Source organism: Prosopis cineraria, unplaced genomic scaffold (genome assembly GCF_029017545.1).
Source record: "Prosopis cineraria cultivar Desert tree isolate PC_DT_omini unplaced genomic scaffold, ASM2901754v1 PC10, whole genome shotgun sequence".
In the NCBI taxonomy this organism is placed as follows: domain Eukaryota; kingdom Viridiplantae; phylum Streptophyta; class Magnoliopsida; order Fabales; family Fabaceae; genus Prosopis; species Prosopis cineraria.
Genome location: NW_026555341.1, coordinates 24653985 through 24666958, shown reverse-complemented (window position 1 = coordinate 24666958; position 12974 = coordinate 24653985). Strand labels below are relative to the sequence as shown.

At 30.1% G+C, this 12974-nt stretch overlaps 1 protein-coding gene across 2 annotated transcripts; it reads right to left on the bottom strand.

The window, feature by feature from the left end:
• Window positions 1-3662: 3662 nt before the first annotated feature.
• Window positions 3663-12732, bottom strand: LOC129321651 (uncharacterized). Of its 2 annotated transcripts, XR_008596054.1 has the most exons (6): window positions 12309-12732; window positions 11955-12143; window positions 11163-11240; window positions 10924-11016; window positions 3784-3876; window positions 3663-3678 (listed from the first exon to the last, which is right to left on the bottom strand). XR_008596054.1 is itself a non-coding variant. In XM_054967503.1 (4 exons), the coding sequence occupies exons 1-4, from the start codon at window positions 12666-12668 to the stop codon at window positions 10996-10998; spliced, it is 648 nt and encodes a 215-aa protein (XP_054823478.1). In that variant the 5' UTR covers window positions 12669-12732; the 3' UTR covers window positions 10903-10995. The 2 variants fall into 2 exon arrangements, 1 of the variants encoding a protein (XP_054823478.1); XM_054967503.1 differs by lacking the exons at window positions 3663-3678; window positions 3784-3876 and having other exon boundaries at window positions 10903-11016.
• Between the last annotated feature and the right edge of the window lie 242 nt (window positions 12733-12974).

The window sequence follows — 12974 nt, the reverse complement described above, 5'->3', positions numbered from 1 at the left end:
CATTTATTGTGTACGATTTTAGAATCTTTGCAGATATTTAGGATAATCATATTACCGTATAAGCCAATAAGGCTTTGCAGGTATGATGATTAAAATTCTTCAAAACATGAATATACACACTAAAAATTATTATTAACACTTAAAAAAATGTACATAAGAATATAAGTAAATAAATTAAATTGCCAAACTCTTTGCTCGTGTGAGATTTTGGAATCTCCGTAGATATTTAGAGCAATTGCATTACCATATGAACCAATAAGGTTCTATAGGTACTGTAATTAAATTCCCAATCGCAAAATATAAAAATAATAATTTTAAACCCTTTTCTTTTCTTTAATTCCAAAATTCAAAAATGAAGAAAATAATTAAAATTAAATTACCTTTTACAATTTAAAACACACATATCAAAATTTCAGAAATTGTTTTATTTGCAAAATGGTGAATTATTTTTAATTAATTTCTTTTCAAAAAAATATTTTCACCCACAACTTTTAAGCCCAAACTATGTGGACTTTGATCCCCATCACAGGGTACGTAGGCCTCAGAGTCAGATTTTGAATCAAGTCTGTCCTCCCTCATAAATAAATAAATATTTCTCACTCAATTATCATCATTTTTATATCAAACACATGAATATAAAAGGGATAATTAAAATAATTATAAAACCATATTAATATAAACGGGTGTTATGGGGTGCCTAACACTTTCCCCACACTCAACCGACTTCCGAACCCATTCTCTGATTTCGCAGACCACCCTTATCCTCCTTTTAATTGGTTTCCCAAGATTTACTTCAAAATCTTGGTGGCGACTCCTCGTTTGATCCAGTTCTCGCCGCGAAGGCCCCCTTTGCTCGCACGCCGTCCGCGTAGCATTTTTCTGAGTGCGACATATTTTATTTTCTTATTTTTTTAATTGAGTAATCAGCTAAGGGGAAACCACTTTTTCATGCCATTTTGAGTCCCAAAGGAGATTCAATCATGATCTCATTCATCTTCCACATTTTCTCTCTCTTGTTCTTAGTGTTCTTCATTTTCTCCATTTTTTCTCTCTACTTCCAGTGATCCAGCCCCTATTATTCCACCATTTATCCATCAAATTCACTCAAATATTCCACCATTCTCTTCCCCTATCATGGCCAAACTCACCCCAAGCATCTAGAGGAAGAATTGAAGCTCAATTCACTAAGACTATAGAGCATACCTCTCGGCCATGTGGTGTTCATGGAGCAAGCAAGATTTTCTTGATGTTTTCTAGCTAGATTCTTCATGAAATCCTAGGGGAGAGTTGATGGAAGAGGAGTTTTGAAGCCTTTACTTGGCTAAGCTTAACTATTTATTCATCTTGTTTCAATTCCCTTAGAATACTATGACTATTATTGATTGTGGTTCAATTTGACTTCAGTTTCATAGTTCTTTATAATTTGTAATGTTGAAACAAAATTCTTTAGTTGAATTTCATGCTCTTGTTGCTGCTGTAATTTCATCCATTCTATGAATTTGCATGGTAATATGTGATTTCTGGGTGAATGTCTTGCATTAGCCTAGCATTTAATTGTATAGTGAATACTTGATGAGTTACTTGAGTTTTCATAGTTTTGAACTTAGGTACAGCTTTGGGCAATAGCATTTGGGAATGAATTTTAACTAAACACTTGGTTAATTTTAGAGCTAAGCTAGTAAGGTTACTTAGGGGGCTTTTAATAGCACTTAGGCAATTGAATTAGTGAAGCTAAGGTATTTGAGATAGTTGTCTTAGGTAAACTCATTTTTAAACCAATAAAGAGAAGTTGAGTGAGCTGCCATGCTTGATTAAGAATAAAGATTCTTCCATTAGCAACACCCTAAGGTTCCTACTTAAATAGGGAAGCCACTTCATTCACAATTAAGATTAGTTTTCTAGTTTAATTCACTAAACAATTAGGTTAGCACTTAGTTAATCAACTTTAAACTTTGGGTGATTTATTTCACTAGATAGCTTTAAATTAGACTTAAAACCATTCCTTGGGAGATGACCTAGGTTTGGCTCTATATTGCATGAGAGTTAGTTTTAGTTTAATTTTAAAGGTAAGCGACAATCCCTATTGTAACATCTGAAAACTTCAAATATAGAAAAATTGACTAATTGAGGGATAAATTAGTTAAAAAAGATGGTTAATTAATTTAATTAGTTTTTGGGTTACTAATTGGCTTTTTGGATCATATTTGGCTCTAAATTGAGTTAGGATAGAAGTCGGATTAAGTCAGGTGGCATCAAGGGGGAGAAAAATTGACATTTTGCTGCGTCATAAGCTGCGGCTTGTATGGCGTGTGCTACGACACAGCACAATAGGTAACTTTAATTTTTGAAAATCATAAAAAAATGATAGTTTTTATGGTGGGAAACTTAGAACACGAAGGGGCAAGCTTTGGCACTACTAGGGCATCATTTTGGGAGGATTTTGAAAATAAATTGAGCCTTCAAACTAATGAGAAATATTATAAATTAGAAATATTATAAATTGATATAAAGGAGATTTACAAATTAATTAATGAGATATATATTAAACATCACTAAATAAAGCAAACGGAGCTAAAACAAAGTTGAAACGTTAGAAATATACCCAAGGCAGGGCTTAATGTGTCTACAGTAGTTTGAACAAAAAGCCTTTGGATGCTCTCTCGCATCTCTTTAGTCCCAATAGCTGGACAACAAAGTTCATAATTTTAGGGGAAAAAAATAGAATAACACAGGTTTTGCAAAAACAAATAAATAAACTTAATTCTTTTAAGAAGCTAGAAGAAATATTACTTTCTTTGTCGTTATCCGCAATTAATGTTGCGGTCTGGACATGGAAATTTTCACTTGAACGAATTTCCATGTTTTGTTATTCATCTAATACATTACAATTCGCAAAACAAAAATTAATAATCATTGATGTTGTGGCTTGAATAAATAAATTATCATGCCTTTTCTATTAAAATTTAGCTCGCTCATGATTGAAAAGTTATAGTCAATAATTTATCCAAAGAGTATTAAGTCCAAAGGTCATAAAACATAAAAAAAAAAAATATTAGACCATTCATGCAAATTAACTAGAAACTAAAAAACAAGATCAGAACCTGCATCTTGGGTTGAAGTCAAGGCTTCTAGAGAAAGCGAGAGTGATGGATCCATAGCTACATACATAAAGAAGTTCAATGGAAATCAGAAAGTATGATTGCTCATGTTTCGGAAAAATAATAAAAATATTGCCCTCATTCTAAAATATAAAAAAGTTGCATTGCTTGCTCTACTTTCACTTCAGCAGAATTTATAGTTTGACTGGTCAAATTCTCGCCGGGAAGCATTTTTTGGTCATGTAATTTTTTTCTAATATATTTTAATGCATAAAGCATAGAGTTAGAAACATCAATTAATAAGAAATTAAATAGATTATCATAACAATTAATTAGGTATTAAACATCACACTAAATAAAATAAATCAAGCTAAATACATGAGAGCAATACCTGTACAGCATTAGAACCTGGCTACTAAGGAAGAAACATAAGTACGTGTGGTCATTAATTTATGTCAACTTCGAGGTTGCAAAATAAAATCAATACCTACATTGTTAACCATAGAAGAGCTTAGAACATTTGGAACAACTAGAACTAGGGCCTTCTCTATTGTCTTGTACGTCCCATGAGTCCTAACATCTGGATTATTGATTTAGCCCAAGAATATTAAAATAAAGGTTCATTGAACATAAAAAAATTTAGATCATTTATACCGACTTGAAAACTGTATAATAAGATTGGTACCTCCATCTTTAACTGCAATGGGGCTCACTCTTCTTTGAGCAAGCTGAACCAAGAGTCTCTCAATAATCTCATGCATCTCTTGAATACCTACAGCTAAATAATTAACATTTTTTATTAAAAATGAAAGTAAACAAACTTGTTGGAAAAAGTCATAAAAAGTTCATTACTTTTTGCATTATTGACAATTGTAGAGGTTATTTTCTGGTTGAATAAATTCTATTAGAGCACACTCGGGAGAACGTGATTTTTCTGGTAAATTTCAGTCAGCATAACATAAAATTGTAGTAATTACTTAAGCCAAAGATTATTTAGAGTAGAGGAAACAACACGACGCCTGCCATCAAGGGAAAGTTCTTTTCCCATCTTTGGTCATTATTAAAGAATTCTAAGGAATTGTTCACACTAAAATACTAAGAGTATCTTATTGACAAAAATTCTTGTGTCACCGCTTCAGCCAAGTCTTATAATCTTGGCCCAATAGTTTCTACATGGACTGTATATTTAAGGAAATTCAAAAGACTGCGAATATCTTATCGTATGAGACCTATTGAACATGACCTTTTAGTTCCTTTTACAACATTTTCATTTGTTTTTGAAGTTTCGAGCAATGCTGAACTCTTTAATTCCACCATCCCCTTGACTTGTATAGGAACTATACTTTGACCATTTCTTTTTATTTTGTCATTCTATTGATTATTTAAAAAAAAAAAACACACACACACACACAACAAACATGACTAGAGCTCAATGCAATTTGGGCAGCTTGTGTGAAGGGTTCGTTAATGGTTTCATATGTTTCTTCAGCCCCGATAGCCGTACAAATAAGTAAAAGAAAAAAAAAATAAAGCAAGATCTTGGCCAAGAATTAACAAAATATTTTTTCTCAAAATGTAGAAAATGCATTAATAAATGACAATTTTATACATTTTTATCCTTTTAATTTTGACTTTTAAAAATTTATTTGAGACTAATTGAGTTTAATTAGATATTATTTGATTTTATTAGCTAATATTTAGTTTTAGAATTTTAACTATCTAAATTTATGATTTTAAAATATAAATGACAGCTTTAATATTTGTGCACAATTACTATTTAATTTTATTTTATTTGCGCAGATTTTTTAGATTCATTGAAAGATATCAATAAAAATTATTTTGGATAAGAAGAATACAGACATGCTTGGAGATCAAATCAAGAACTAAATCTTTAAAATTTTGTGTAAATTTATTTTGAGTTATTTAGTGTAGTTTTCAATTAGGGTTGCTTAGAGTAGTTTTATCATTTTATTATTAGCTTTTCTCTGGCTGTACGGAATCGCATCACTTTTGTATATGCAAAGGAAGCAACGCATAGCATGAAGGGGATGAGAGAAAATAAAGAATCAATGGCGACGTTGCTATTTTGTTTTTAGTTTTATGGAGAGCTAAATTTTTAGCGTGATCAATGATAAATCATGATCTTAAACTTTAATAAGAGTCTTTAATATTTAGGAAAGATTTTATTTTAGCTTTATTTCAATTTACTCTTCTTCTCTCTACCTCTGAATTTTATGTTTTAACTGCTGTTGCTGATTAAAGTAACTTTATTGCATAATTTTTGGGTTATAAATTTTATATGAGATTTTACTTGTTATAATCGATTGATATAGCATTGTAAGAGTATTTTGGCCTAGCTTGGGTGATTATTCATGCTTTGCTTCTGGTGTGACTAATATGGAACAGTTGTTAGGTTGTGGGTTAAAGGAGATCTCAATTAATCTATAACTTAATTTTTGTGTTTAATTCTTGAATGATAATTTGAGAAACAAATAATAAAATTAGAATGATAAAGTTAAATAAAACTGATTTATTTTGTGGACGAGGAAGATTTAATGTAGGTGATTGGATTATGATTGATTGTGCTGCTCGTGCTTAATAATTTTCTTAGTTAAATTTTCTCTATTTATTTAATTCTAATGTAGTTTTAATTTCATCATAAAAAATCTTCATTATTTACCTTTTCATAATCATAATTCAAATAGTTACTCTATTGACTCTTAGAGAGACGATTCTAGTTACGCTTTACTATAAAATCTAGTTTTTATTAATTTTAGTGTTATTTGATAGTAGTGTCAAAATTTTGGCGCCGTTGTCGGGGAATCAAAGATGTTAACTTTTTGGATCTGATTGTTAATTTTTTTTTCTTTTTTCATTTTTTCTCATTTTTTAAATTTTCTAGAATTTTTTTGTGCTATTTTCATTTTTTTTAAATTTTAGGTTATTTTTCATTTTTTTCCCAGATTTAATTTTTTGATTTTTTTTGTTACTTTTTTTAGGGTAGTTTATTTTTTTTTATTTTAGTGAGGATAGGGTCCACACAAAAAAAAATTATTATTTTGATCATATACTTGAGAGGACTTTGTGTTTCCCTTTATCTTCCTTTAGTTTGAGTGATTTTATTTTGGTTGTAGAGATGGCTTGGAATGGTTATCACTTTGATATTAATTTTTCTCCATCCATGCCTTATCATGATACTCATAATTTTAAAGGGAAAATTGATGAGTTGACCTATACTACTAAACAAATGCTTGGTGAACAGGCAATGGCACAACCACTTGAATTGTCTCCTTACCATCCTCACTATTACCCCTTTAAGAGTTCTCCGACATATAATGAGCAATGGTCATACTACCATCCACACCATCACTTCCACACCTATCCTTATGAGAGTACCTCAACTTTTGTTCAACAATACCCTTATATGCAAGCTAATGATTTGTTTGAGACTACACAATCTATACAACCTGTAAGCCAACCCATCCCAATACTTGAGGAGTCTAGTAAGGGGAGTAACTTTGAAGTTATGAGGAAGCAGATATTGGAGAATAGCACACAATTTTAGAATCCTCAATAGAGTAGTCAACAATTTCTACATCAATGTCTTGAGACACAGAAAATAGTAGATCAAATATGTTCCCTAATAGAACAAGCGCAGGAGGACTCTTCACTTGATAATGATATAGATGAGGACATTATTGTTAAATTTCCTAACTGTGGTGAGTCTAAAATCACTAAACCATGTTCTAGTAATACTAATGAATTAGGTGCATGCAAGAGTGGTGCTGAGATTGATATATCCCTTCCTAATTCTATTGACCCTTCTTGGTTTAAAGAATTTATTGAATATGTTAGGAATCTTGCACTACCTGATATTATTGTTTCTAATGGCATGATATATTTTACATTTGATGATGTTTGTGATAACATTGATTTAGAGTGCCTTGAGACAATTGAGTCTAAGAATGTTGAGCCACGTATTGATTGTGTTAATATTGATGAATGTTTACATTATTCTTCCTTTGACTTATCTGCTTCTAGTATTGAGCCTCTAACTATTAATAGAACTGAATTTTCAAATTGTTTGGAAGATGATAAGTTAAAGAAGTTACCTATAATTGAGAATAAATGTGAGGGTAATTGTGAGATTAAAGTGAATATAGGTAGTAAGAGTTCTCAAGAGGATGTTATGCTTAAAGAGCACATTTTATCTTGCATTAATGATGATCTTAGTAAGGAAACTCAATATGATTATCTTTCATTCATGAATGAACAATGTGATGAGACTTGGGATGATTTGATTCTTGAGTTGCCTAATATGGTGAATTATAAAAACATTATGCATTATACATCTAACTGCTCTGCCTATGTTAAAATAAATGAATTCATAAACTCTGATGATTCTTTAGATCCTTTTGTTTCCATTTACTCCATTGAGTGTAATGATCCACTTGACTATATTGATTCTACTAAGGCTATTAGCTCATCTATCTGTGTTAACTCTTCTAATTATGATGATACTTATGAGATCGTGCATTCAATTGGTCGCATAAATAGCATTAATTTTGTGATCCCTGTGACCTTTTCTAATGGTGTTGATAGCACTAAGATTTATGAGATTATTAATTATATTATGCATTTTGAGTCTAATAGTGCTTGTGTGGAGGATTTTGTTATTTCTATTGAGCTTCATGAACAGGTACCTATGATTAAAAAAAATTTCTTTTACTACATTGAGGCCATCTTCAATGGAGATATTGTTATGAAACCTTCAACTAGATAAAGGGAAGGTACTGATGGCTCCTTTTACACAAGCTTTAATTCTCATTGATGAGAATCTACTCAATTTTATTGGTTGTTTCATGTATAGAGAGGGCTTGGCTCATCATTTTCAATACATTTTAGATCTTCTGCCAATTGATCCAAAGCCACCGCCTAGAGGAGCTTTTTATGAGCTTAAAGAGAAAAATGTTTTGAACAAGCATCTATTTTCTATTAGAGATGAGAATTTCAACTTTAAGAGCTTACAGAGATTTAAATTATATAGTTGTCTCTTTTTCTTTCACTTTTACCTTGTATTTTATATTTTATTCGTAGATTGATTAAATTGTTCTAAATTAAGTTGCATTGAGGATAATGCAAGATTTAAGTGTAGAGGAAGGGATTTGTCTTTATTTTGAAAAGTTTGTTTAAAAAAAGTTGGTGTTTTCTTACTCTTTTTTAATACTTTTAGTTTTTTTTTTTTGTGTGAAGTTGTGAGTTTAAGACAATTTTAGTTTGCATACATTTAAACATGATAAGTAATTGATCTTATATTTGAAATTCAAGTTAAATGGTAATAAATTTGGTTTCAATGGATTAATGCGATAGTTTTTAGCTTGTGAGGATTTAGGCCTAATATTATTATCTTCTTATGTGCATTCTTCTATCAATACTCTCACTTTAAAACTTGTCTTAATTCTTAGTTGAGACTATAATTGCATATACTTTGCATAAAGATGATTTAGACATTCTTTTCTTTTAACCTATTTAGCCAAATAGCCAGCCCATGCAATTTATTTCTTGTTAACCTCTTTAAGCCTAGACCTTTTCTTTAAAATTTTAGCTAACTGAAAACATAACCTATAAAAATCTTTTCCTTTCATTTTTCTCACCCCACTTTAGGTAATGAAAAGTGTATCATAATATTTGTTAGAATGAAAGAATATGCTTAAAAAGAGATTTGGGTTATTTAAAAAAAAAACAAGAGAGAGCTGAAAAGCAAAGAAAGAAAGGAAGGAAGGAAGAAAAAAAGAAAAGAAAGAGCATAAAAGGAAAAAAAGTAAAAAAAAAAAGAAAGAAAAAAAAGGTGCATGAGGTAAGGGAAATGAAAACAAAACAAAGAGAGAAAAATAAACCTAAATCAATTTATTTTGTTTTTTTTCATTCTATATGTTTCATTTCAAATATGCTTTTCATTCTCTTAAAGTTTATTAGCCTTCGTTTTTTTATACCATACCTTTACCTAAATTCCATTACAACTTAAAATAAAGTCCTTTTAATTCTTGCATTGCATGTGACCTAGATAGTGGGACCTAGACAAAAAACAAGCCCATAGTAGTGAGGTTTTGATAGGAAAACTTAAGTAAAATACTTACCTATATACATTTGAAAGTTAAGAGTTAAACACCTGACCTTTATGAGGAGCTATTGCTTGATTTATTCTTACCAAATAAAATTGCCATGATACTTGTTATTTTGGATATAAAATATATTGATTAGAGTGCTAAAATGTTGAAGAGCTATAATTGTTTCTTATTCTTTTTTGCTTCCAAACTTCTTTTCTTGAAATTTAAGATTTAAGTTTTGCCCAGGAGTGTAAAAGTTCAAGTGTAGGGAATTAATAAATGATAATTTTATATATTTTTATCCTTTTAATTTAGAATTTTAAAAATTTATTTGAGACTAATTGAGTTTAATTATATATTATTTGATTTTATTAGCTAATATTTAGTTTTAGAATTTTAACTATCTAAATTTATGATTTTAAAATATAAATGATATCTTTAATATTTGTGCACAATTGCTATTTAATTTTATTTTATTTGTGCATATTTTTTAGATTTAATTTAAAAGATATCAATAAAGATTATTTTGGATAAGAAGAATACAGGCATGTTTGGAGATCAAATCAAGAATTAAATTTTTAAAATTTTGTTTAAATTTATTTTGGGTTATTTAGTATAGTTTTCAATTAGGATTATTTAGAGTAGTTTTATCATTTTATTATTAGCTTTTCTTTGGCCGTACGAAATTGCATCACTTTTGTATATATAAAGGAAGCAATGCATAGCACGAGGGGTATGAGAGAAACTAAAGAATCAGAGGCGACGTTGCTGTTTTGTTTTTAGTTTTTATGGAGAGCTAAATTTTTAGCGTGATCAATTACAAATCATGATTTTAAACTTTAGTCAGAGTCTCTAATATTTAGGAAAAATTTTATTTTAGAATTATTTCAATTTGTTCTTCTTCTCCCTTCCTCTAAATTTTATACTTTAACTGCTGTTGCTGATTAGAGTAGCTTTATTGCATAATTTTTGGATTATAAATTTTATATGAGATTTTGCTTATTATAATCGATTGATATAGCATTGTAAGAGTAATTTGGCCTAGTTTGGGTGATTATCCATGCTTTGCTTCTAGTGTGGTTAATATGGAACAGTTGTTAGGTTGTGGGTTAAAAGAAATGTCAATTAATCTATAACTTAATTTCTTGTTTAATTCTTGAATGATAATTTGAGAAATAAATAATAAAACTAGAATAATAAAGTTAAATAAAATTGATATATTTTGTGGACGAGGAAGATTAAATGTAGGTGATTGGGTCATGATTGATTACGCTGCTTGTGCTTGATAATTTTCTTAGTTGAATTTCCTCTATTTATTTAATTCTAATTTAGTTTTAATTTCATCATAAAAAATCCCCCATTATTTACCTTTTCATAATCATAATTCAAATAGTTACTCTATTGATTCTTAGGGAGACGATCTAGGTTGCGTTTTGCTATAAAATCTAGTTCTTATTAATTTTTGTGCTATTCGACAGTAGTGTCATGCATTAATTACTTTAATTTCTATATGGTTAGGAAGATATAGGCAATGATTTGGTTGAATAAACCCTTAATAGAACATTTTTGGGGACACGATTGGTTTTTAGAATATTTGAACGCGCATAACAAGGAATTAAAGTCACAAATTATGTCAAATAGTATAGAGAAGAGTCATGCATAAAAAACTTCAATATCATTTGTGGCAAATTGGAACCACAAAATAAGATCACTATTACCTGATTCCTGAACTGAGGTATGACTTAATGTGCTTTCAACAGCTTCAGCTAGTGGTGTTTGAATGGTCTCATTCATCTCTTCAATCCCAATAGCTGAACAAAAATTTTTCAAAAAAAATAAAATAAAATAAAAAAGATGACAAAGTTTGGCCAAATTAAATAGGAATTTACTTAAAAAGAAAAATTACTATTGTTGTTGTCATCAATAAAAAACATTTTGGAATGGAGATCATTAATACCTGCATCTTTTGTAGGACTTGATATGTTTTGACTGGCCTGTTCCAGGGGCATTTCGCGCGTATTTTGTGTATCAATACCTAAATAAATATAGCATGACATGATGTTGTTGTGCAACGAAAAAAAAAAAAATAATTTTTTCCTTGTTAAATCGAAAGACATTCATCAATTCATTAGTGTTCCGTGTCAAAAATAATAAAACTGATTATTTGATTGAACAAATTGTCATCATTAATCGAGAGAAGTTTTTGTTATATTATGTTGTTTTCTCAAGTCATTTCAATTCTTACCATAAAATTGGAATTATTTCAGGAGAGGACATTAACAAAGCTAAGGAAATTGATAACAAAGTCTCATAACACATTCCGCTTAATGGAAAAAAATTAATTAATATTTAAATATACTAAACGAGATATATGACTCAATGAATATTAAATATTAGACTGTTTTTATTTGGTTCATAAAACATTTTAGTTATAAATTATTCATTTACTACTTATAGAACAATTAAGTGATCTTAATACAATCGATCCAATCGATCCAACCAATGCAATTAATGTATAGCGATAACAAATAAATAAATTACACAAAATATTGTTACTTATTTGATTATTGATCATATGTTAAAGTATATATAGTAGTCAATTTAAATAACTTCATTCCTCAACCAACTAAAATAAGTTCAACTTGAGAGTAAAAACTAGGCTATTAGGAGAAATTCTTAAATGAAACCGGTGCATCACATTATTTATGCTTTGTCTGACAGAAGAATGCAAGACAATCTCAATTAATACCTGTATCTGTAAACGAAGTTTGTGTATTTCTGGCTTCTCTGAATCAACAATCTCATCCGCCTTTGATTGTGCTCCCAACTCTTTGGCGCGCAATGCTCTGCTAGTGCTCGCACTCATTTGATGCGTTTGACTCCTTTCAATATTTTTACTTGAAGATTCCTTGCGGTCAACATGAAGTCCTCCAATTTCCTGAGGCAAACAAATATCATAGTATTACTTTGTAGTTTTTCAAAATGGAGGATCAAAATAAACTTGCAGATTTAATCCCCAAAAAGTGAAAATAAAAAACACATACATTAATAACAATAAGATTAAAAGAAACAAAAATTTTTGAATTTACTTTGACATACGTACTTTGTCTTTGAACAAATGCTCGATGGTGGTATTGAGGTCCTCTTTCCAGTGTTTCTTTCCATTTTCCACCTCCACCATTTTCAGAAATGGGACAGTTGCGACTCCAGATGAGAAACTTTGCATTTTATGGCATCCCATTACTTTTAATGTCGCCAAAGATGAGAATATGAAGGTGTGTTTTCCAGAGCAAAAGCTTTTAAAGCTTGATAAACAAGTTAGTTCCAAATACTTCAAGCTTTCAAATGTGATTACTTCTTCTGATTCTCCTTCACTCGTCATCACAATCTCCTCTAGCATCTCACAATTTTTAGCTAGCAACCGTGTCAGATGGACAAGACTTTTAGCAGTGAAAGATGTCATGAACTATATCAACCCATTGCAATCCTTCACTTTCAAGTTTGTCAAATTTTTGAAAGATGTTGAAGGTGGTGCCAATCTTTTTAACCAAGGACATTCTGTTACCCTGAGATCTTCGAGGTTTTGAACAACGGGATGTGTCATTGAGTCATCGAACCATATATGCTCAAGTTGCTCTAATTGAAAACGCCACAATTTTTCAATGTGGGTGAGGTCTTAAATATTGCAACAACCAATTCCTTCTGCAGAAAAGAATGTTTTAAAGGAACTGCAACGTGCTTGAAATGTCATTGTAGAAGGGAATGTTTC

What these genes read in the sequence shown, in the direction of transcription:
- LOC129321651 (XM_054967503.1), bottom strand. Translation starts at nt 12,668, where the DNA reads ATGACATCTTTCACTGCTAAAAGTCTTGTCCATCTGACACGGTTGCTA. An exon ending in AGCATTTGTTCAAAGACAAA is followed by an intron (nt 12,144 to 12,308) that starts GTACGTATGTCA and finishes TGTTTGCCTCAG; the next exon opens with GAAATTGGAGGACTTCATGT. An exon ending in AAGTCCTACAAAAGATGCAG is followed by an intron (nt 11,017 to 11,162) that starts GTATTAATGATC and finishes ATTTTTGTTCAG; the next exon opens with CTATTGGGATTGAAGAGATG.